The sequence below is a fragment of the Vigna umbellata genome, chromosome 10, assembly GCF_029865625.1.
Source record: "Vigna umbellata cultivar VRB3 chromosome 10, Vumbellata_1.0, whole genome shotgun sequence".
Taxonomy (NCBI): Eukaryota; Viridiplantae; Streptophyta; class Magnoliopsida; order Fabales; family Fabaceae; genus Vigna; species Vigna umbellata.
The window spans coordinates 8,365,733-8,386,764 of NC_142174.1; the positions used below are offsets into that span (position 1 = coordinate 8,365,733).

Here is a 21,032-nt window from a genome sequence, read left to right on the forward strand (position 1 = left end):
AGAAACATGGTTTTACAGGGAAACAAAACAACACTAAAGAAGAGGAGAATAAGAACATAACAACATTGAAACTTATTTATCAACTTCCTCTTCATTCATCACATAACACTTTTTCTGAATTTTTCTCTAACCCAGATTCTTTTTCTTCTTTTTTTTTTTTTTTTATCAGTTTAAGACTCAACTGATTATGATTTCCCCCAAACTTAATTTCTACCTATCTCTTGTCAAATATGTTTCTTATTCTCTTCTTCTAGAGTGTTGGATAAGGTAGATTGTTCTGTAATAAGTTCAGGGTTCACACAAAATATATACAAGGCTCAAACAGGATAACAAAGGATGAATATTCACAATGGGTAGTCATCTGGCCAAGTAGTTAATTTCAAAAACAACAACTGCCTTTCTCATTTCTAAATCAGAATGCAACTGTAATAATAAGAATTATGCAAAAACCAAATTCATAGCAATAACAACTTCTCACTTGCTTTCAAAGCTGTCTCAGTACACTCAGATATTCAACTTCTGGGTCACAATCAATCAGATTCAAGAACGAATCATATATAATCATAACACAAGTTCTAAAACTCAGATTTTGCAATAACAATCTCACAATCATGCCAGTTATCATGGACAGAATTCAAAATTCAAAATCAAACTTCAAACACATATTTCACAAACACATCATTGCAGAAACATAATTCAATCCACACAATCAAACAGATTCAGATTCAATCCACACAACCAAAATAACTGAAAACATAAATAGATAGAGTTAGAAAGCTGGGTTGCCTCCCAGTAAGCGCTTGTTTAACGTCTTTAGCTTGACAATAAGAAGCTCTCTGTGGTTGAGCCAATGGTTTGAAATCATCCTTCATGAATATTATATGCATGGAATAAGAAGAAGGACTTGTTCCTTTCAGATCAGAATTTGAACAACCTACAGCTCCTTTGTCCACTTTCAAGAATTCAATTAACTTTTCTCCCTCCAGAGTGGATAAAGCATTGCTGATGATCACAGGTTTATTATCATCTTTGTCAAGAAAAACATACTTCAATTGTGGAAGCAGCAACTTCAATTCCAGCTTCTTTTCTTTTATCTCTTCTTCATCAGATGGAATCTCCTCTAAAGCATTCAGACTCTGTATACATTCATCAGTTAATTTCTCTTCATCTGCAAGTAAGAATTCACAAGCATCAATAAGAGTCCTTTCAAGAGGTGATGATATATGCATTGTCTTCTGTGTAATCATGCAGACTTCCTCGAGTTCATCAGTTTGAAAGCATGTATCTTCATCATTTGGGTGAGACATTGCTTCAAAAACATTGAAATTTACTTCTTCATTCTCAACTCTCACTTTAAGCTTTCCATCATCAACATCAATCAACACTCGAGCAGTCTTCATGAATGGCCTTCCCAGAATCAAAGGAATTTCTGTATCTTCTTCCATTTCCATGACAACAAAATCCACTGGAAATAAGAATTTGTCTACCCTTACCAGAACATCTTCTACTACTCCTTGCAGATATTTGATTGATCTGTCTGCCAATTGTAGAGTCATGCGTGTGGGCTTTAACTCTAATTCTCCAATCTTCTTAAACATTGACAGAGGCATAAGATTGATGCTGGCTCCAAGATCAATTAACGCTTTCCCAATAGCCAGTTTACCAATGGTGCATGGAATTGTAAAACTCCCTGGATCTTTAAACTTTGGTGGGAGCAACTTCTGAATGATAGCACTGCACTGGCCCTGTACTTCTACAGTTTCTTCCTCAATATACTTTTTCTTCTTCGTGAGCATATCTTTCATGAATTTCGAGTAAGCAGGTATTTGTTTCAGTGCTTCTGAGAAGGGCATCTTGATTTCCAACTTCTTGAAAATATCAATGAAACTCTTGAACTGTTTTTCCTTCTCATTTCTAGAGAAAACCTTTGGATATGGAAGAGGTTTCTCATACATATGTTCTTTCTTTTTCTCTCCCTCTCTCACTTTTTCACTTTCTCTATCCTCTTTCTCTTCTTCTTCATCTCCCTGTTTACTCATCTCATCTTTTTCTTCACTCACTTTTTTCTCAATCTCTCTGTCTTTAAGAATTCTACCTGACCTTGTAGTAATAAGATTGCAGTCTTCCTTTGGATTTACTTCATTGTTTGCCCCAAAGTCCTTCTCTGGTTTTTCTTCCAACTTCTTAGCTAATTTACCCACCTGAATCTCCAAATTCTTGAGTGAGGCTTCTGTACTTTTATGGTTGGAAATTGATACCTGCATAAACTGCTGAAGAGTTTCTTCCAGTTTTGAAGTTCTTTCTGTCAAAGAAGGTTGTTGCTGAAAGTTCTGTGGAGGTGGTCTGTTGAAAGGAACAGCTTGTCCCATACTCGGATGAGGTCTCCATCCTTGATTAAAATTTTGACGTTGATCATAATTTGTCTGAAGACCTTGATTTCCCATATAATGTACTTCTTCATGAGACCTGCTTTGCACAATACATTGACCATTATTATGATCTCCTCCGCACAGTTCACAATTCTGAACCATCTGATGTTGAAATTGAGAAACATTCTGCAGTTCTTTAGGTAGCTGAGATAACTTCTTCATTAATGTCTCAAGTTGCTGAGTCATAATCTTGTTCTGGGCTAGTAAAGCATCTTGAGATTGAAGTTGAAGAACACCTTTTTGTTGAAATTGGGCTCTTTCACTCTGAACTTCATTATCATTTGCGGCCATATTTTCAATCAATTCATGTGCTTCTTCAGGCGTCTTCCATCTGATACTACCTCCAGCTGATGCATTTAACATTAACTTTGTTTGAGATTTCAGCCCTCCAAGAAACAGATTTAGCATTGTAGGCTCATCAAATCCATGAGTAGGGGTTTTTCTCAGTAGGCCTTTGAATCTATCCCATGCTTGACCTAGAGTTTCATCAGCATCCTGTTGGAAAGAAGAGATCTCCTGCTTTCCCTTATTGACTTTGGACTGAGGGAAGAACTTATTCAAAAATTTAGCAACCACATCATCCCAGACTGTCAGACTATTCTCTGGAAAGGAATTCAGCCACATTTTTGCATTACCAGCCAATGAGAATGGAAATAAGCTGAGTCGAATTGCTTCATCTGGAACCTGGTGAATCCTCACTGTATTACAGATCTCCATGAAAGTAGCCAAGTGAGTGTATGGATTCTCGTGAGATAATCCATGAAACTGATTGTTCTGCACCAGATGAATAAGAGTTGGCTTCATCTCCATGTTAGCAGCATTCACCACTGGTCTTGCAATACTGTTGAAGTGCAGAGGTCCTGAGAAAGTATTATAATCTGCAAGAGTACGTCTTCCTTGCCCAGAACCTTCTCCAGTATGATTATCTTCCATTTCTTCTTTTTGTTGACCAGATGAAAAGTCTAGAATGTCTTCAGAGATAGCAGATGATTCTCTGGATTCTCTACTTTGTCTCCTTCTTCTACTGTTGTTCCTTCGAGCGGTTCTTTCAATTTCCGGATCAAAGAGTAGATTTTCAACCTGTTCTCTGCTTCTCATACAAAACACAAACTAAAAACAAACAATCCAAAAAGACACAATTTCTACAGATGATAACAATTATGAACAAGAATTCAAATACGATCACAATAAACACTTAAATAACAGATAGCTAAAATCAACTAAACCAGATAAACAACAAACAATCAACGAAAACAAAAACAAATCCCCGGCAACGGCGCCAAAAACTTGTTGAGACCTCGGCAAGTGCACCGGATCGTTCAAGTAATAAACCGGTAAGTCCGGAAATCGTTTTCCCAAGAGATTTGCAAACAGATGAAATTAAAGTGGTAAAAACAGTCGAATTAAAGTTCACTGGGTTGAAATTTAAGTTCATCACTCCGGTAATTTTCTACTAACACAATTCCTTGAAATTAAGCATCGACATTCTAGGCGCATGCAGTCCCTGATCCCTCAGGTGAGAGTTCAGAATCATTCAAACTAAATTACTAATCCCTTAGCTAATTCAGTTATCAGATTTGCCTTAAACACAATGTCACAGATGACTAAAAATTCCCTCCTATGTCTAGGACTCGAAATCCTTTAGCAGTTCTATCCTAGGTCCGCGGTCTCATACATTTCCCAATGATTTAACCGTTCAAATAGCTCAGATTCCCATCATAGGCATGAATAATAAGAATAGAACACATAATTCAAACAAGTTCATGCATTAATAGAGAAATTACATAGAAGTTCAGAAATTTACTCTCAACCCCAGTGAAATGGAGTTCTAGCTACAAATATACATCATAGAAGCGATAAATGATGGATTGGACGGTGGAAATTGATGGTTCTCCACCACGGAAGCACCCAAAACACGAGCTGCAGCGTCCTCTGGTCTCCTCCCCTCTCCAGAACTCCATTTCTGCCTCTGGATCGTGTTTTTAAAGAGAAGGGCTGTAAGTGACTTTTCGCTGGGCGACGAACGTACGCTCGCTGGGCGAGCGTCTGTCGCTGGGCGAGCGTCCTAGCTCGCTGGGCGAGCGTCCACTTTTCAGTCACGAGCGTCCTCTCGCTGGCGAGCGTCCACCGCTAGCTGGATGAGCGTTCTCGCTGGGCAAGCGTGCGTTCTCTAGCTGGGCGAGCGTCCACTTTTTGGTCACGGATGAGCACTCGCTGGGCGAGCGTCCTTTCGTCGCTGGACGAGAGTCCTCTGTTGGTCTCGCTGGACGAGCGTCCACTCGCTGGACGAGCGTCCACTCGCTGGACGAGCGTCCACTCGCTGGACGAGCGTCCACTCGCTGGACGAGCGTCCACTCGCTGGGCGACGATCGTCCTTTCACTGGGCGAGCGCTCGCTGGGCGACGAGCGTCCGTTCGCTGGGCGAGCGCTCGTTCAGCTATTTGATCTCCTTGGCTTCGGCAAATGACGCTCTCCAAGTCTGTGATAGTATCCAATCCTTATTCTACTTCGAAATAAGCAAACAAAAGCATCAAAATACATTTAAACAATTAAAACTATATTTACATCAACATTGATATACTTTTCATAAGAATTAACACTAAAACTCGCTCAAAAGCACGACAATTTAAGCAATAAATATAAGCAAAGTTCACACCTATCATGAAGCCCACCAACATCACTCCTCTATGGTCTTGCTTCTTTTCCATCTACGTGCAGCATCCTCACTTTTCTTCCAGCCAGCCATGTCACCAACGAGAGCTGCTACTCCTCTATTGGTTGCTCCTGCCACTGCCCACTCTGCTGGATGTGTACTGCACCTTCTCATGCTTCCTTCTTTTCCATCTCAGTTGGACCTCTATGTGAAGGCTCCTCCTAAGCTGGATGTGGCTGTTGCTTTCCCTTCCAGCACCTTCTCCCCTCCGGTGATGGTTTCAAGCTGCCATGGGACGAGTTTTCTCTCATCTCCTCCCTAGCTTGCTCCAAACTGAACCGTGAAGTGGTACGGGTGGCTGGCTCAAGACGTGACACCACTAGCTTCTCTGCTGTCAAGAGAGTTCCTAGAAGAAAAGAGAAAAGAACTCTTTTCAGCCGTGGCACATGTTGCCTCCAACGTGTAGTGGCCTCTTAATTCAAAAAATGGAATGCACCCTTTCCAATTGCACTTTTTAGTTGCACATCACGTGCACACCAATTCCAATTTTCCAATTGTGCAGCCGAGAGTACTCCATGGCCATGACCGTATGCTATTATTGAAAATGAAATATACACCTCGTAATTAATTGCTTTCCAAAAGAATTTAATCCCTAAATTTTATCCAATAATTTCCCTACAATCAATAATGAAAATAATTAGCTCAGAGAATTCAAATTAATTAAAATAAGAATTTCTGATCAAATTAAGCACAATCAGTAAAAACGGGAAAATACTGGACAATTAAGCACAATTCCCCGATTAATTCTAGCACAATAAACTAAGTGAAGTGAAGAAAATAATGACTCATCAACGACGTTATGAAAGAAAAGGCTTAAAAGATCATATACCAAATGTTTTTCCTCCGTACAATGCAAATTTATCAAAACATGCTAACATGTGACAAAATGCTTTGAACACACGATGTGCTTAACAATCATAAACGTTTAAAACATTTAATGTTGTACAAAAATGTGTTTCTTTGCTTGCATGTTTTGTTCTTGTTATCTGTGCAGGTAATGTCAATAAAAAAGCTTTGTTCATAAGTGTTCAACAAAGGACAAAAAGGTGTTGAGTGATAAGAAGACATTCTTAGAATGTTTCCTCACGCTTTACACTAAAAGAGCGTATTAACTACATTTGAATGAAAGCACTAATAAAGTATTGTCACGTTGTAACATAGACCTAAGTCTGACCAACTTCCTAAAAAGGCTATGAAGTCTATCCAAAAGTCAACTCTATGTCCAACAGTCATTTCTCAAGAAGGCTATATAAAAAAGATCCACTAAAGAGAAGAAGTTGTTCAAATTGAGGAAAATGAACATAGAATAAAGAAAAGGAGAGAGAGAGATAGAGAGAAAGAAAGATAATATATGCTCAAGAAAGATCATTAAACATTATCTCTTCTCTACCTCAAGCATATATCGCCTTATGCTCTTCAACCTAAGAGGAAGAAACTTAAATGGTTACATATTGTATTGTATTATATTGATCCTCTCCTTGAGAGTTATGCAAACCTGATTTGTAATTGAACATTAATTATGTTTTTATTGAAACAATTGTATTAAGCTATATGTACTAGTCAGAATTGACTAGGGAACCAAGAGTGGTTGTAATACTTGAAAACTAGGAATGGATAAACTCAGATTAAGTCAAGATTGACTAGGGATATTAGGAGTGGTTAGAATACTTGGATACCAAGAGTGGTTAAACTCGAACTAGTCAAAATTAACTAGGGGAACCAAGAGTGGTTTAGAATACTCGGACTACTCAGGATTGACTAAGGGACCAGGAGTGGTGATAATATACTTGCAACTAGAAATGGGTTAAACTCAGTTGTAATCTTGGATAAGATTAATGGAACCTCTCAACAATTCTTGAGGGAGACTGTTGGACGTTGCTTAAGTTGAGTGAATCACTATAAAACTTTTATATTATTATTCTCTTTACTTGAAATGTTTACTTAAAACACCTTATTAACACAATCATTTAATTAACGCTTATATCAGACCGTCTAACCCCCTGCTATCGCTGACACGCATTGTTTTATGAAAGATTTTTTGAAAAAATTATTCAACCCCGCTCTCTCGCAATCCCCTCCCCCCTCCCCCAATTTCGAGCGCTTTTCTTGTATTTTAAAGGGTCCTCCTACAAAAATCTTGTGATGTCTTCCTCTTGTTCAACAGTTGAAACAATGATTTATTCATCCAAATTATGCAAAACTCATGACATGGCATGCACGTATAAAATATGGGAATTTGAGGCATCTGATAGATGCTTTGCAATGGAAGAATATTAATTCCATGTATTGGAGGCAGATAAACGTATAAAATATGGGAATTAGAGGCATTTGGTAGATGGTTCACAATGAAAGAATATTGATTCCATGTTCCTAAATTTCTTTAATGATTCAAGGAATATTAGTTTTGTACTTGCTTTAGATGTAACGAATCCATATGGCAACTTGATCATTAAACATAACTCATGTCCTTTGATGTTAGTGATTTATAATTTACCTTTGTGGTTGTGCATTAAACGCAAATATGTGATGTTATCCTTGATTATCTCAGGTCCAAGACAACTAGAAAATGACACTGATATTTATTTAGTCCTATTAGTTGAAGATTTGGAGATGTTATATGGGTGGAAGGAGTTGATATGTTTGATGGGTACACCGATGATTCGTTCAAGTTGCATGTCATGTTATTTGTACAATGAACGATTTTTCAGCTTATAGTAATTTAAGTGGCTATAGCACTGAGGGTCATAAAGCAAGCCTTATATATGAAGAAGGAACATGTTACCATCAACTACAACATGAAAGGAAAACAATATACCTTGGACATTAGAGGTTTCTTAGTACAAACCATCTATATAATAAATCAAAGAAAACATTTAACGAGTTTCAAGAAAATGAATTAGCTCCAATGGTTTTAAGTGGATCACAAGTATATGAGTGTGTATATGACATTGGGGTATTCTTGAAAACACGCAAAAAAAAAGGCATTTCAACCAACATATGGAAGAAGATATTAATTTTATTTAATTTCCCATATTGGAGGGTGCTTGATGTTAAATATTGTTTATATGTTATGCATATAGAGGGAAATTTTTTTGACAGTATTATCATAATACTCCTCAATATTCAAGGGAAGACGAAAGATGGTCTCAATGCTCGCTTGGACCTAGTTGAAATGGGTATAAGAGAACAATTAGTCCCAATATTACATGGTAAATGGACATACTTGCCTCCAATATATTACACATTGTGTAAACAAGAGAAGAGAAGAGAAGTTTTTGGAAGTTTTTACAAGGTGTGAAAGTTCCACCATTACTTTTCTAATTTTAAACGAGTTGTATCTATGAAAGATTATAAATTACTTCATTTAAAATCTCATGGTTGTCATGTATTAATGTATCAAATTCTACCAATAACTATTTGGGGCATATTACCTAAGAACGTTAAAGACACATTAACAAAATTGTGCTTCTTTTTCAATGTAATATATAACAAAGTTATCTACATTAAGAAATTGGATCAACTAGAAAATGAGGTTATGGTATCTTTGTTCTAAACAATCACTAGTGTAAAATAAGGCTTCAACGTCTTATGTTCAACGTCAAAAAATGAAAAAGCCAATATTAAAAATGGCTGGTGGCATTTTTGTTTATAGAACTTCAAGTAGGACGTGAAAATTTAGACTTTTCCGACATCAATTGGTTATTAGACGTCAGAATTCTGAATTTCCGACATCATATTGGATAAATTTTATGAAAATCTTTGATGGAAAGGTGAAAATGTACTCATGTATGACGTCAAATGTTTTAGTTTCAAACGTCAAAAGGCTATAAGAAGTCGGAATATCACTTTTAAGACGTTATATGTTAGTGAATTCATTAAAATTTTGAGCAAGAGGTTGAAAATTCATTCACTTTATCTTTGTCCGAGACCCTCTTCTATGCTCAAACCCTTCTTGGACGAAGCTTTCAACGACCAACACATGTAATCTTTTTTTCATTTTATACAAATGCACATTGATTTTCTTTCGTTTTGACCGATTGGTTTCATGCACAGGTAATCTTTGAAGCATAAATGTGTTCTCCTTTCTCCCTCACTAGCGACAACACTTTATTCTGACGAACTCACCTTCAAGAAGGCTAGTTTTCGTTTTCGTTTTCATTTTGAAGAAGGTTGAACTTGTTTGTTGTATTGTTGATATTGATATTATTGAACTTGTTTGTTGTATTATTCATATTGATATTGTCAAACTTGCTTGTTATGGATAAAATTGAGAGTGTATTCAAAATAACTCCAAAGGACTTGAAAATTTGTTCAAAGCACCAAAATATCATGAGAAACCTCTCACTTAGATCAAAATTCAATGTCTAAGTATATGAAATATTTTTACAAAGTATAGAAAAATTAAAATAAATTGACAAAAAAATAAAAAATGACATTTTTTTCTAGAAAATCTAGAAGAATAGCTAACTATATTCCACGTGAATGGAAATATTTTTCTACTCCAAATACATATATAATACTGCCAAATCAAGCAACTAGACCAAATGTTATGATCGTTTAAAGATCTGTCGTAGTTAACTTTTCAAATAATTTTTAAAGTTCACACTAGACACAAAATAAGGGTTCCTAGGGGTTTTCTCTTAAATAAGGGTTCTAAGGAGTGCTCAAACAAATATTCCAACCAAAAACAATAACCATAACTATCAAAAACGAAAAATACCAAGTTAATATTATTATATATTCACTATAGTATATTCTCTTGTGAAGTTTTTTTTATAGTTCATATTTAATACTTGAATTCTAAATATATAAAACGTCAAAATTACATTTGGTTTTTCCTCTTTATGGTGCTGGTAAAGTTATAGAAATGTATCACTATTTATTAAAAAAACAAAAGAAAATTGATTGATGTTAGAAAATAAAACAAAAAGACATTGATTAAGGTCGGAGATTATTAATTTTTTACTTTAATTAAGGTAAAATTGAAATAATAAGAGTAAGAATAGATAAAGTAAAAAGTGTGAGAAACCTGTTGTTTGGAGTAGTGGATAGAGTATTTGAGGCGTGGCAATTGTTGTAGCGTCAATGTGGTGAGACGATGAAACACAGACTCTTGTGTTGATCCTTCTTCTTCTCCACTCCTTTCATCCTTCCTAAATATCTCTTCCAATTCAGGGTGTATTTTTGTTTAAATGGAAATTGATAACATTGAATGAATGCTTTTACAGAAAATTAAGACAAAATACAATGCTTTAAAAGAATCAGATCGAATTCACTCTTTCAAATTCTCAACAAACATACTAATTAACGTTTAAAGCTTTTATGCCAAAAACAAGGATTTATAATTTCCCATCATGTGATTTTCCCTTTTGACAGAAGAAAAGTTCATAAGATTAGGATAAATGAACACTAGTACAGTTAAGGGAAACGACAGCGGTTATTTTCGCTGATAGGCACCGGTTCCTGAACCGAGGCATATTCGGGCGAGGTAAAAAGCAGTGGACTTTATGCCTCGGTTTTGAAACGGGACATATAATGATACGATTAGGCCTCGGTTCTAATAACCGAAATCGTTTCACTTCCTTTACTGCCTCGGTTGGAGCCTGAACCGAGGCAGTAGGATCCATTTTTTATTTTTTTTTTCTTCTTCTTTAGCCACTCGTATCATTTTGGTGCCTCAAGCTTCTGTCTTTGCTCAAGCTTCTTGACAAAAATCATTTTGGTGCCTCAAGCTTCTCAGATTCAATTCAACAAATCAATTTAACAAGTAAAGTCAAATTCAATTTAACAAAGGAACCAAACAAATCAAAACAAAATCAAATCTTCGGTGTGAACTCAGATTCAATTCAATTCAAAACAAAAAGAAATGAAATATGGACAAAAAAGCTTCTGGATCCGCCACAAGCTGGACAAAAAGAAATGAAATCTGGATCCGCATCCGCCTCCGCCATCACCGCTGCCTCTGTCGCTTCTCCTCCTCCTCCGCCACATCCTCTGCATTCGCCTCCGCGCCCTCCGCGCCCTCCGCATTCGCCCCCGCGCCCTCCGCATCTGCCTCCGCCACAAGGCCCTCATCCTCACGTCGTTCTTCTCCGATATTCTCCTCCAGCCGCCGCATCTCATCGGAGATTGTCCACTCCTCTGTCGCGCGCTGCTCTTCCTTCGCCGCCGCCGACTGCGCGATGCCTCTCCTTCCTCTTCATCGGGTGCTCTTTACGGAAACGGTGGCAGATCTGGGGCTGGCAGTGGCGTGGTGTGGTTTAGTTGTGGGAGGTTCGTGGGGGTAAGGAAGAAGCGGCAATGGAATGGAGGGAGAGAAGAATCCAAGAGCGAGAGGAGGCGAGAGCCTGGGGAGGGAGGCGAGAGCCAGGGGAGGCGAGAGCGAGGGGAGGGGAGGCGAGGCGAGAGCCAGGGGAGGGAGGGAGGGAGAGCCAGGGGAGGCGAGAGTGCGGAGGGAGATATAGGTTAACTTGGGGAAAATTTTGGGGAAAAAAAGAGAGGCTTATATGCCTCGGGTCTGAGCAGTAGAGGCTTATGCCTCGGTCCTTCCTACCAACCGATGCCGTATAGTTCTTTCACCTCGGGTTTCTCTTAACCGCGTCAGAAACTGCGTCAGACACTAATAATTAGGCACCGGTTGCCTTTACACCCGAAGTAATATCTCTTTTTGGCACCGGTCTCGTCTGAACCGAGACGTATAAGGTCTCGTTAATTACCAAACTGCCACCGTGTCTGAATAGACAGCGGTTTTGTGTAAAAAGAGGTCTATTGTGCGAGTTTAAAAATATATTTTGTACTAGTGGAAATTAAATAAGCGAAAGAGTGAGTACCTTATCATTGAAAATTTTGTGTATTGTGGCATTCAAGTCACCTTCCCACTGCCACTTGGTTTTTTCATCTCCTTCCACACCAAATATATTCTTTAAGTTCGGTGCTATTGACCTTTTCTCACTGAATTTCTCCATCTTTCTCACATTCTCTTACAATCAATATTTCCAGTGATGGGAATTCAAATTCACACTCCGTGACTGCAAAAAGTTGCAAGGTTCTTTAGCCCCACAAGTTCTAGAGAAATCAATTTGCTTAATACAATTTTCATCCCTTTGCCTTCTTCACTTTCCTCCATGCTTATTATTTGCTCAATTTTGTCACAATTGATTACTTTCATTGTCTTGAGTTGAACCATACTTTTGGCAGTGGAGGATGCCATTAAGTTCTTTAATTCAAAACAATTTTTCAATTCCAAATGTGTCAAGTAAGTCAATGATACAGAGGGAGAAGCCAGATTGCTTAATTCATAGCAACGTTCTAATCTTAAAACCTCTAGTCTCTGTAGAAGTTGGCCTCGTTCAAATCCTAGATCCTTCATATCTGAATCCAAGAAAACCAATTCCTTCAGTTGCAATACAATCCCTAATCCTTTTTGTCGTTTAATGTTTGCTTTTGGCGCTAACTCTTCAAAATAAGAGGATTCGAATTTTAGATTTTCTAGATTTGGTATTCTGAATGGAAATTGGTTGAGAAGATCGACACTTTCGACTGAAATCAAACTAAGTTCTTTTAGGCGGTGCATTTGGTACTTTGGTAACAATTCTTGTGCTTCGTTGAAGTCAATTTCCATATGCTCCAAGTTCGGGAATACCCAAAGAATAAAACAAATAAAAGTAAATAAAATAAAATATTAAGTGAATTTTTATTTTTATTTAACTCATTTTGTTTCTATCTAACAAAATAGTTTTTTCTTCATTTAAGTTGTCACCTATTTCTTTTTTTATACTTAATTTTCTTTGTATCTTTTTTATTTTCTACCAAACATATAATAAAAAAGTTACTAAAATGTTTTTTTCACGAACTCCAAAAAAGATATAGTATTGCTTACCTCTTCAATTGAGAAAACAAATTTTTCCTCTTTGTTTGTTCTTTTAATGATATCTTTGAGAAATGTGTTAAGCTTCACACAATTTCTCACACTCAACTCCTTCAGCTTTTGACACTTTATAGGATATTTCTTTTTGTAGAAATACTTCAAGTTTAGTAGACGATGTAATCTCACAGAGGTTAACTGAGGAAACACCAATAGATCTTTGTTAGCTTCTTATGCATCTTGACTTGCAACAATTTCCCCCATTTTATCACAATACAATACTGAAATATGTTCAAGCTTTGGAACATCTTTGGCAACAGAAACTGGAAACAAATTCTTAAGTTCATCACAACCACCTACTTCTATGGTCTCAAATTTTTAAAGTTATAAGAATTCCATTTGGATCTGTACTCCATAATTGTTTCAACTTTGGGAGGTCTTCAAGAAGAATTACCTGCAAATTTGTGTCTATCCCTCCAAATTCATCTATTTCTTGATAATCATTGATTTCAAAAATCACTTCAACCGACTTGCATCTATAAACTTTCAAGTTGTCCAAACTTTCAAACCATCCATCTATGTGACTTGGAAAAATCTTGTCTAATTTATTACACTCTTCAATTTTCATAGAAATGAGACTAGAAAAGGAATCAACACTCACTTTAGTTTGCCACATATCTATTAGCTTATTCATTTTGCTAAGGTGGATTTCCTCTAACTTAGGGAAGATGCAGACCTGCATTTGAAAACAATTTATTATTACATATAGAAGCCAAGCGGAAATGCACAAGGTAAAGTGTGATCAAGAACCTATTAAAGTATAACGAAAATTCTATAACAATATAGAAAAGCCTAAGATAGAATTATTGAAATGTGATGAAAATTGTACAATATTATAGAAAAGCCTAAAATAGGAGGAAAAATCAAGAACGTTCTACATAAATTGTGGCTACATTTTCTAGAATAATCTATACGTCAATAAATACCTATGTACACTATCACTTAATGTAAGACAACATTTATGACAGTAGACAACTCAACACAACTACAAAATATACTTCTTCCAATTACTACTTTCACACTATATTATACCCACATTTTCTATATCCTATCAACTATTCCATTCATAACCTCAAAATAATAACACTCGTATTAGAACTACGTTCAGTCATCTACAGACACAAATAAAAAATTTCAACTACTTATAACTCCATTCTATACTACTTCTAAAATATTTTCCCAACCGATGGTCACTAACAATCAAACATTATCAATTCCAGTACATATTTTTATGAGAGAAAATTATGATTTTGGGAGTGTCAAAATGAAGACATTCTTTTGCTCCTAATATTTATGAGACAATATAAAATATGAATTCACTATTTCAGAAGATACCTCTACTTCTACCACAACTCAAAAGGGAAAAAGACTAGAAGGAAGAAAAAAAAAGATTCAAGGGCTTTATTTCTTATCCCCAAACATATGAGGCAATCACAATCGTTTTTTAACAAAAAAAGGGAATTAGCTATATTGTCAATTACACAACTAATATGCTCTCTTGAAGCTTATGAACAAAGATTGAAAAGATGTCAAGAAGATTCGGTCGAAAATGAATTTCAATCAAAACTAAACTTACGATCTCAAAATAAAGAATATAAAAGAAATAAAAATATAGTAGAAATTTCAAGAAATAAAGAAAATTTTAGAAGCTTCTTTATAACCCATGAAGTAAAATATCCTCCATGTGACATCTGTAAAAAAATAAGTCACTTGAAAAATATTGTTGGCATCATGGAAAACCTCAATGTCAATACTATAAGAAATTTTGCCATGTGAAAAAGTATTGTTGTAATAAAAATAAGCATCAAGCAAACTTTTCTAGAATAACATAATCAAGAGCAACACTCATTTCATGTCAATCAAGAATCTCTTAGCAGAAAAGGAAATTGGTACTTGGATAGTGGTGTTGGGAATCCAAGTATGAGTCCAGGTCCCACATTGAATAGAAATGAGAAAGTAGAGCACTATATAAAGATGAAAGACTCATTAACACATTGCCTTAAGGTTTTGGGTAGAGAATGGTGTCAATCCTTTATATAATTGGGCTCATATCTCATTGATGTTTGTGTCTTCTCAGTGAGCCGATGATTTGTCTTGGTGACCGGCTTCAAACCTGGAACTAATATTTCTTTGAAGGTAGAAGTTAATGACTTATGGCTTTGAAATAGGAGATTTGGCCACTTTAAGACACATGTCTTAAAGCTTCTAGATAAGAAAAATATGATGAGAGATATTTCATGCTTGAAGGAGAATAATGAATCATGCAAAGGATATCTTCTCAACATACAACATCGATTACCATTTTTAACAGGAAAAGCATGGAGAAGATGTCGTCACATCACAATAAAAGGTATTTCATGCTCTTCATTGATAACTTCTCTAAAATGACATAAGTCTATTTCTTAAGGAAAAGTTAGAAGTCTTTGGAATATTCAGGAAATTCAAGGTCCTTATTGTGAAGCAAAGTGGAAAACAGATAAAAGTACTTAAAAGTGATCATGGAAAGGAGTAAGACATAGAATGATAACTTATAGTAGCATATTCTCCTCAACAAAAATGGTGTCTTAGAGAGAAAGAATTGCACTGTCATGAAGATGACAAGATCAATGATAAAAGAGAAAAGTATGCCCAACACTTTTTTGGACTGAAGTATTCTACACTTCACTTTACATTCTAAACAAATGTCCAACCAAGATAGTCAAAAGCAAGATTCATATTAAGCTTGAAGTAGTCAAAAGCAAGTTATTCTACACTTCAGCTTAACACTTACAAGTATTTGGATCTGTCTACTACATACATGTTGTTGATCAAAGAAGGCACAAGCTTGAAGACAAGACTATACAATTAATATTCTTGGGATACAATACATAATCAAAAGGCTATAGAGCCTACAATCTTCAGACAAAGAAGCTAACCATTAGTAGAGACATTGAAGTAGATGAAAGCACTACTTGGAACTAGGAAGAAGTGCAAAATGAGAGGAAGACAATATACATGCCCATCAATCAATCCATTACAAGCCAACACGATAACAATATACATGCTCTAGAATCTCCTGCAACTCCAACATCAATTTAAGATTGAGAATAATCATCACCTTAATCTCCAAGACAAGCAAGATCTCTATTAGACATATATGAATCTTGCAACTTGGCCATACTAGACTCTACAAGATTTGAAGGCACTGCAAAACAAGATAAATGGGTCAAGGTAATGGAGGAAGAAAATCAAATTACATATATTTTCACAAAGGCATTACATAGAGCAAGGTTTGAACTATTGCATACTATGCATGGAGTTATCGAATTTGCATCAAGGAAGAATATTAAAGTGTAATGAAAATTCTAGAACAGTATAGAAAACCTTAAGATAGAATTATTGAAATGTAATACAAATTATAAAATATTATTGAAAAAACTAAGATAGTAGGAAAAAATCAAGAACATTCTACAGGTAAAAATCTAGACAATTCCACATAAGTTATGGCTAGCAATTTCTATAATAATCTATTGTTTATAATTACCCATGTATACTACCATTTGATGTAAGACAACATCTATGACAACACACAACACAAGACAACTACAAAATGCACTTCTTCCAACTATTATTTTCACATTATATTATCTCCATATTTTCTCTATCTCATCAATTATTCCTTTCACAACCTCAATAATAATAAAGTCGTAAACTTAATATTTGGTCAACTATAAACATTTACTTATTTATGCCAATACAAACCTTGTTTGCACTATTTCTTTCAGTCTCAAAAATCTTCTCCATAACTGGACATTCACTTGTGACAAGGCTTTTCAACTTCTTCAAACTTCTAGCCATAGACAACGGACATAGATATGTTAATTTATCACAATCTTTCACAACTAATTTTATCAATTTTTGAAAAATGAAACTTGACGAATGTTGAACACTCCATATCTTATAAATCTTGAGTGAGGATAAATTCAAGGTCTCTAAGTTTGGAATTTCAACCTGCAAACACATACATACATGATTAATATATTTAGAACAATTGAACTTATTATTTAAAATTGTAGGAAAAGTATGCAATATCATACCATTTCACCAAAAAGAGGAGGTTCCTCATCACTTTGTTTTTCTTCTTCACTAGTAAGTTCAGTGTGACCCCTAATTGTAGTTTGAGCCTTTATGCGGCCAACGAAATTTCTCCACTTTGGTATAAAAACATGCAAACAATGGTAATAATCGGAGTGTCAAAGTATGCAACTTTAGAAACTCAATCTTCAATAATGCTTTGGTATTTGAAGGATCTCCTTTAAAGATTCACATTCAGAAACTTCAATTATTTCTAGACTAGAAAGAAATATATCCATGTCATAATTACATTCAGAAATCTCACATGTTTGTGCACTAATAGAAAACTTAACCATGTCAAAGGAGTAGAGATTCTTCAATCGATGACACATCTCAATCTTGATGTTTCTTAATTTGGCAAATGACTCTACTGTAATTGGACCATAACATATCATGTCCAAGTTCCCCAGATTATAGAGACAGAGAGATTCCAAATTGGAGAAAATATTCACATAAATATTAAACAATTCTGTTGAATTGACATATTTGATGTCCTTGTTATTTAAGATGGATAAGTGCCTCAGATCTTGAAATCCATCTATATTCAAATCATTCACAACTTCTTAAACACCATTTATCTTTCCTAACAACAAAGTTTGTACTGTTTAAAACAAAACTTTTATGCTTTCCTGAGAATGAATGTTAGTGTTATCCTTTAGTTGCAATGATAAAACTCTGAATGTTTCATGTTTATCCAGCATCCTAAATTCTCCAAGAGAAAAGGATTCAAAGTCACCAATCACAATCTTGTAATCTCTTAACTTGTCAAAGAACAAGTGATTGGGAAAATTTGAAACACATTGGATACTTAACTCCACCACTTTCAACTGATGTAAATTCTATAGCTCGGAAAGAAACAAATCTTGACCTTTGTTTGTCTCTCTTTCCACCAACATTTTGATCAAGCTTTCTCTTATATATAACTCTTCCGAACATGTTAACCTTGATATAACATTAGGTGGTATAATCTTCAATTCAGAACAATCACTGATATCTAACATTCGTAACTTATCCAAGCATTGTAACTCATCAATTAGTCTTTTAAGATCATATTATTTCATCTTATGTGCTTGTCTTCCTAACCTGTGTCTATTCCACAAGTATGGAAAAACAAAACAATTGGGTGATCGGGCCCTTGTGTGGCCATCATCGTTCTCAAACACCTCTATTGTAGTCTCAATTTCACTCACTTTTCGAACCCATTCAATAGCTTTCCTTCAATGTTGTTTAGATTCTTTGTACCCTCGTCACATTTATGATCTATCTTTTGTTTTTCAAATCTAAGATCTTTAACAGTGTCGCTCAGTTCAACAACATTTTGCTTGTAATGGACAATGTAAGTCATGTGTCGAACCCCATGTTTCCATACAAAATTAGCCACTCTTTCGACAAATTTGCCAAAAGGTCCCAAAAAGTCCATCTTCAAAGATTATTTATCTTGTACAAGGTCAAATTACATCTATTTTCCAACAAACATAAACATAAAGTGGAAACATATTAGTGAATAACTAATTAAGAAAAGAGGATATTGTTTAATTACTTAAAAAATCATATGTACATGTACTAAAATAAAACTATAATCAACGTTATGTTAAAACTTATAATGGCCTGCTAAATATTTAAGAATGGGAAAATTATTGGTTAGAAATGTAAAATTTATAATGGCGTGCTAAATTTTTAAGAAGGGAAAAATATTGGTTAGAAATGTAATGGATTATTACTTTAAAATAATATTTTTGATAAAATCAAAGTGTTGCAAATTTGAAGGACTATGTAAGTGATACACTTATTTGATTTTTACTCTAAAACAATTAAGATTTTGTAATTTGAATTTTTCGGCGTTTATGTAGTGAGAATGTAAAATGTTTAAAATAGTTTTATAAATTTATAAAATTTGATATAACTTATTGACTTATAAAACTTTCAAAAATTACATGATTACATGTTTGAACAAAATAGAAAAACCAAGATAACTTTTTTCAGTCTTTTAATAAATGATTGGTTTGGAGCTCATTTCTTTTATATTATATTAGTCCTCTATGTATTACTATTATTATTATTATTTTATTGCCCCTATTGAGTTTTAACAATAAGTTCAAATTATGGTTTATATTCGAAATATTAAAAATATTAATGGCATACTACAGTTCAGTTGGAAACTTTTCAGAATTACATTATTTACAAGGAAACTAATTGTGCAGTACAAAGGAATATTTGACCTTCAACAAATAAAGAATATATTGTGCGGAAGAGGGATACACGTAGGAAAGCGTAAAAAGGTGTGAATGGTAAACTACTTTCCATGATTATTTTCCTTATTATGTTTATTTTTTCTAGAGATTTGATATTTTCAAATTAAAACTAGCATGAATAATTTGAATCAAATCGTAAAATGTAGTTTGATTAATTTTTTGAGTAAACTAGTGAAGATTAAAAAAGCAACGCAAATGAAGTTTTTAAAGCACGAATTTGCTTACAATAGCTGGCACTTGCACACTCATTCAAGGTGATATTCGAATTTTGTGCATTTCTTAAACAAACAGTGTTACTTAAGCAAGAAAGTTAAAAAAAGTGTTACTTATTCACTCAAGCATGTAGAAACATTCCTTAAGAAGATAGGTTTAAAAGAACATGAATTGTTCTCAATTTGGCAAGTGTAAGTCTTTGAAAGTGAGGAAGGTTATTGTGAGCATGCAATAAGGTCCTTCATGAGAGTAAAAATTATCATTGACACCTCCAAAGCCATAAATGAGATTGTTTTATTACTTGAACGAGATTAGACTTTAGCCTCAATTAAAATTGACATGGATAACTTATTTTGAAGTGTTTGTTTATAATTGGGTGAGAGGAAGTTCATTAAAAGAGTTTGAAAGTTTGTTCTAAAAGGGTAAAATTCACTAGTGCAGAAAGGGGTTTTAACGTCTCCTAATAGACGTCCGTCCACAAAAGCCCCAACGTATATAATTGACCGGTGGCATATTAGTAAATAAGTGGAACTGTAGACGTCCGTCGTGGGGCTAGTCGGACGTCTATAATGTTATGAACGTCCGTCCTTGGAGACGGACGTTTATAGGCTGAACAAAGTGAACACGTGTCAGCCCTTTGGACGTCCGTCCTTGGTCAAGACGGACGTTTATAATGTTCTGGACGTCCGTCCTGGGTGACGAACGTTTAATAGGCTGAACTAGTAAACACCTATCAGCTCTTTGAACGTCCGTCCTTGCCCGCGACGGACGTTTATACTTGAGTGAACGTCCGTCCTAAGTGACGGACGTTTATTAGGCTGAACAGTGAAAACCATGTGCAGCCTTTGAACGTCCGTCCCTGGCCGAGACGGACGTTTAAAATTGAGTGAACGTCCGTCCTAAGTGACGGACGTTTATTAGGCTGAACAGTGAAAACCATGTGCAGGCTTTGAACGTCCGTCCCTGACCGAGACGGACGTTTATACTTGAGTGAACGTCCGTCCTAAGTGACGGATGTTTATTAGGCTGACAGTGAAAATCCATGTGCAGCCTTTGAACGTCCGTCCCTGGCCGAGACGGACGTTTATACTTGAGTGAACGTCCGTCCTAAGTGACGGACGTTTATTTGGCTGAACAGTGAACACCATTTGCAGGCTTTGAACGTCCGTCCCTGGCCGAGACGGACGTTTATACTATAGCGAACGTCCGTCCTCGGAGACGGACGTTTATTAGGCTGAACAGTGAAAACCATGTGCAGGCTTTGAACGTCCGTCCCTGGCCGAGACGGACGTTTATACTTGAGTGAACGTCCGTCCTAAGTGACGGACGTTTATTAGGCTGACAGTGAAAATCCATGTGCAGCCTTTGAACGTCCGTCCCTGGCCGAG

At 35.6% G+C, this 21,032-nt stretch overlaps 1 protein-coding gene, 1 non-coding gene and 1 pseudogene across 2 annotated transcripts; 1 reads left to right on the plus strand and 2 right to left on the minus strand.

The window, feature by feature from the left end:
• Positions 1 to 725: 725 nt before the first annotated feature.
• On the minus strand, positions 726 to 3,527 carry LOC148191809 (uncharacterized). Its single transcript, XM_088100169.1, has 3 exons — positions 1,191 to 3,527; positions 1,063 to 1,118; positions 726 to 903 (listed from the first exon to the last, which is right to left on the minus strand). Exons 1-3 carry the CDS (start codon positions 3,525 to 3,527, stop codon positions 726 to 728), a joined length of 2,571 nt encoding a protein of 856 aa, XP_087956295.1.
• Positions 2,851 to 2,953, plus strand: LOC124841429 (small nucleolar RNA R71). Its single transcript, XR_007029111.2, has one exon. It is a non-coding gene; the product is annotated as a small nucleolar RNA R71 (small nucleolar RNA).
• A 13,801-nt stretch (positions 3,528 to 17,328) lies between the features above and the next one.
• On the minus strand, positions 17,329 to 18,599 carry LOC148191810 (disease resistance protein At4g27190-like; annotated as a pseudogene).
• Between the last annotated feature and the right edge of the window lie 2,433 nt (positions 18,600 to 21,032).

Excerpts from the sequence above, each read along its gene's own strand:
- LOC148191809 (XM_088100169.1), bottom strand. The coding sequence starts at position 3,527 with ATGAGAAGCAGAGAACAGGTTGAAAATCTACTCTTTGATCCGGAAATT. Across the intron at positions 1,119-1,190 it reads TTGAAAGGACTCTTATTGAT|GAGATTCCATCTGATGAAGA; the intron begins GCTTGTGAATTC and ends AATGCTTTAGAG. Across the intron at positions 904-1,062 it reads AAGCTGGAATTGAAGTTGCT|TCCTTCTTCTTATTCCATGC; the intron begins GCTTCCACAATT and ends GAAAGGAACAAG.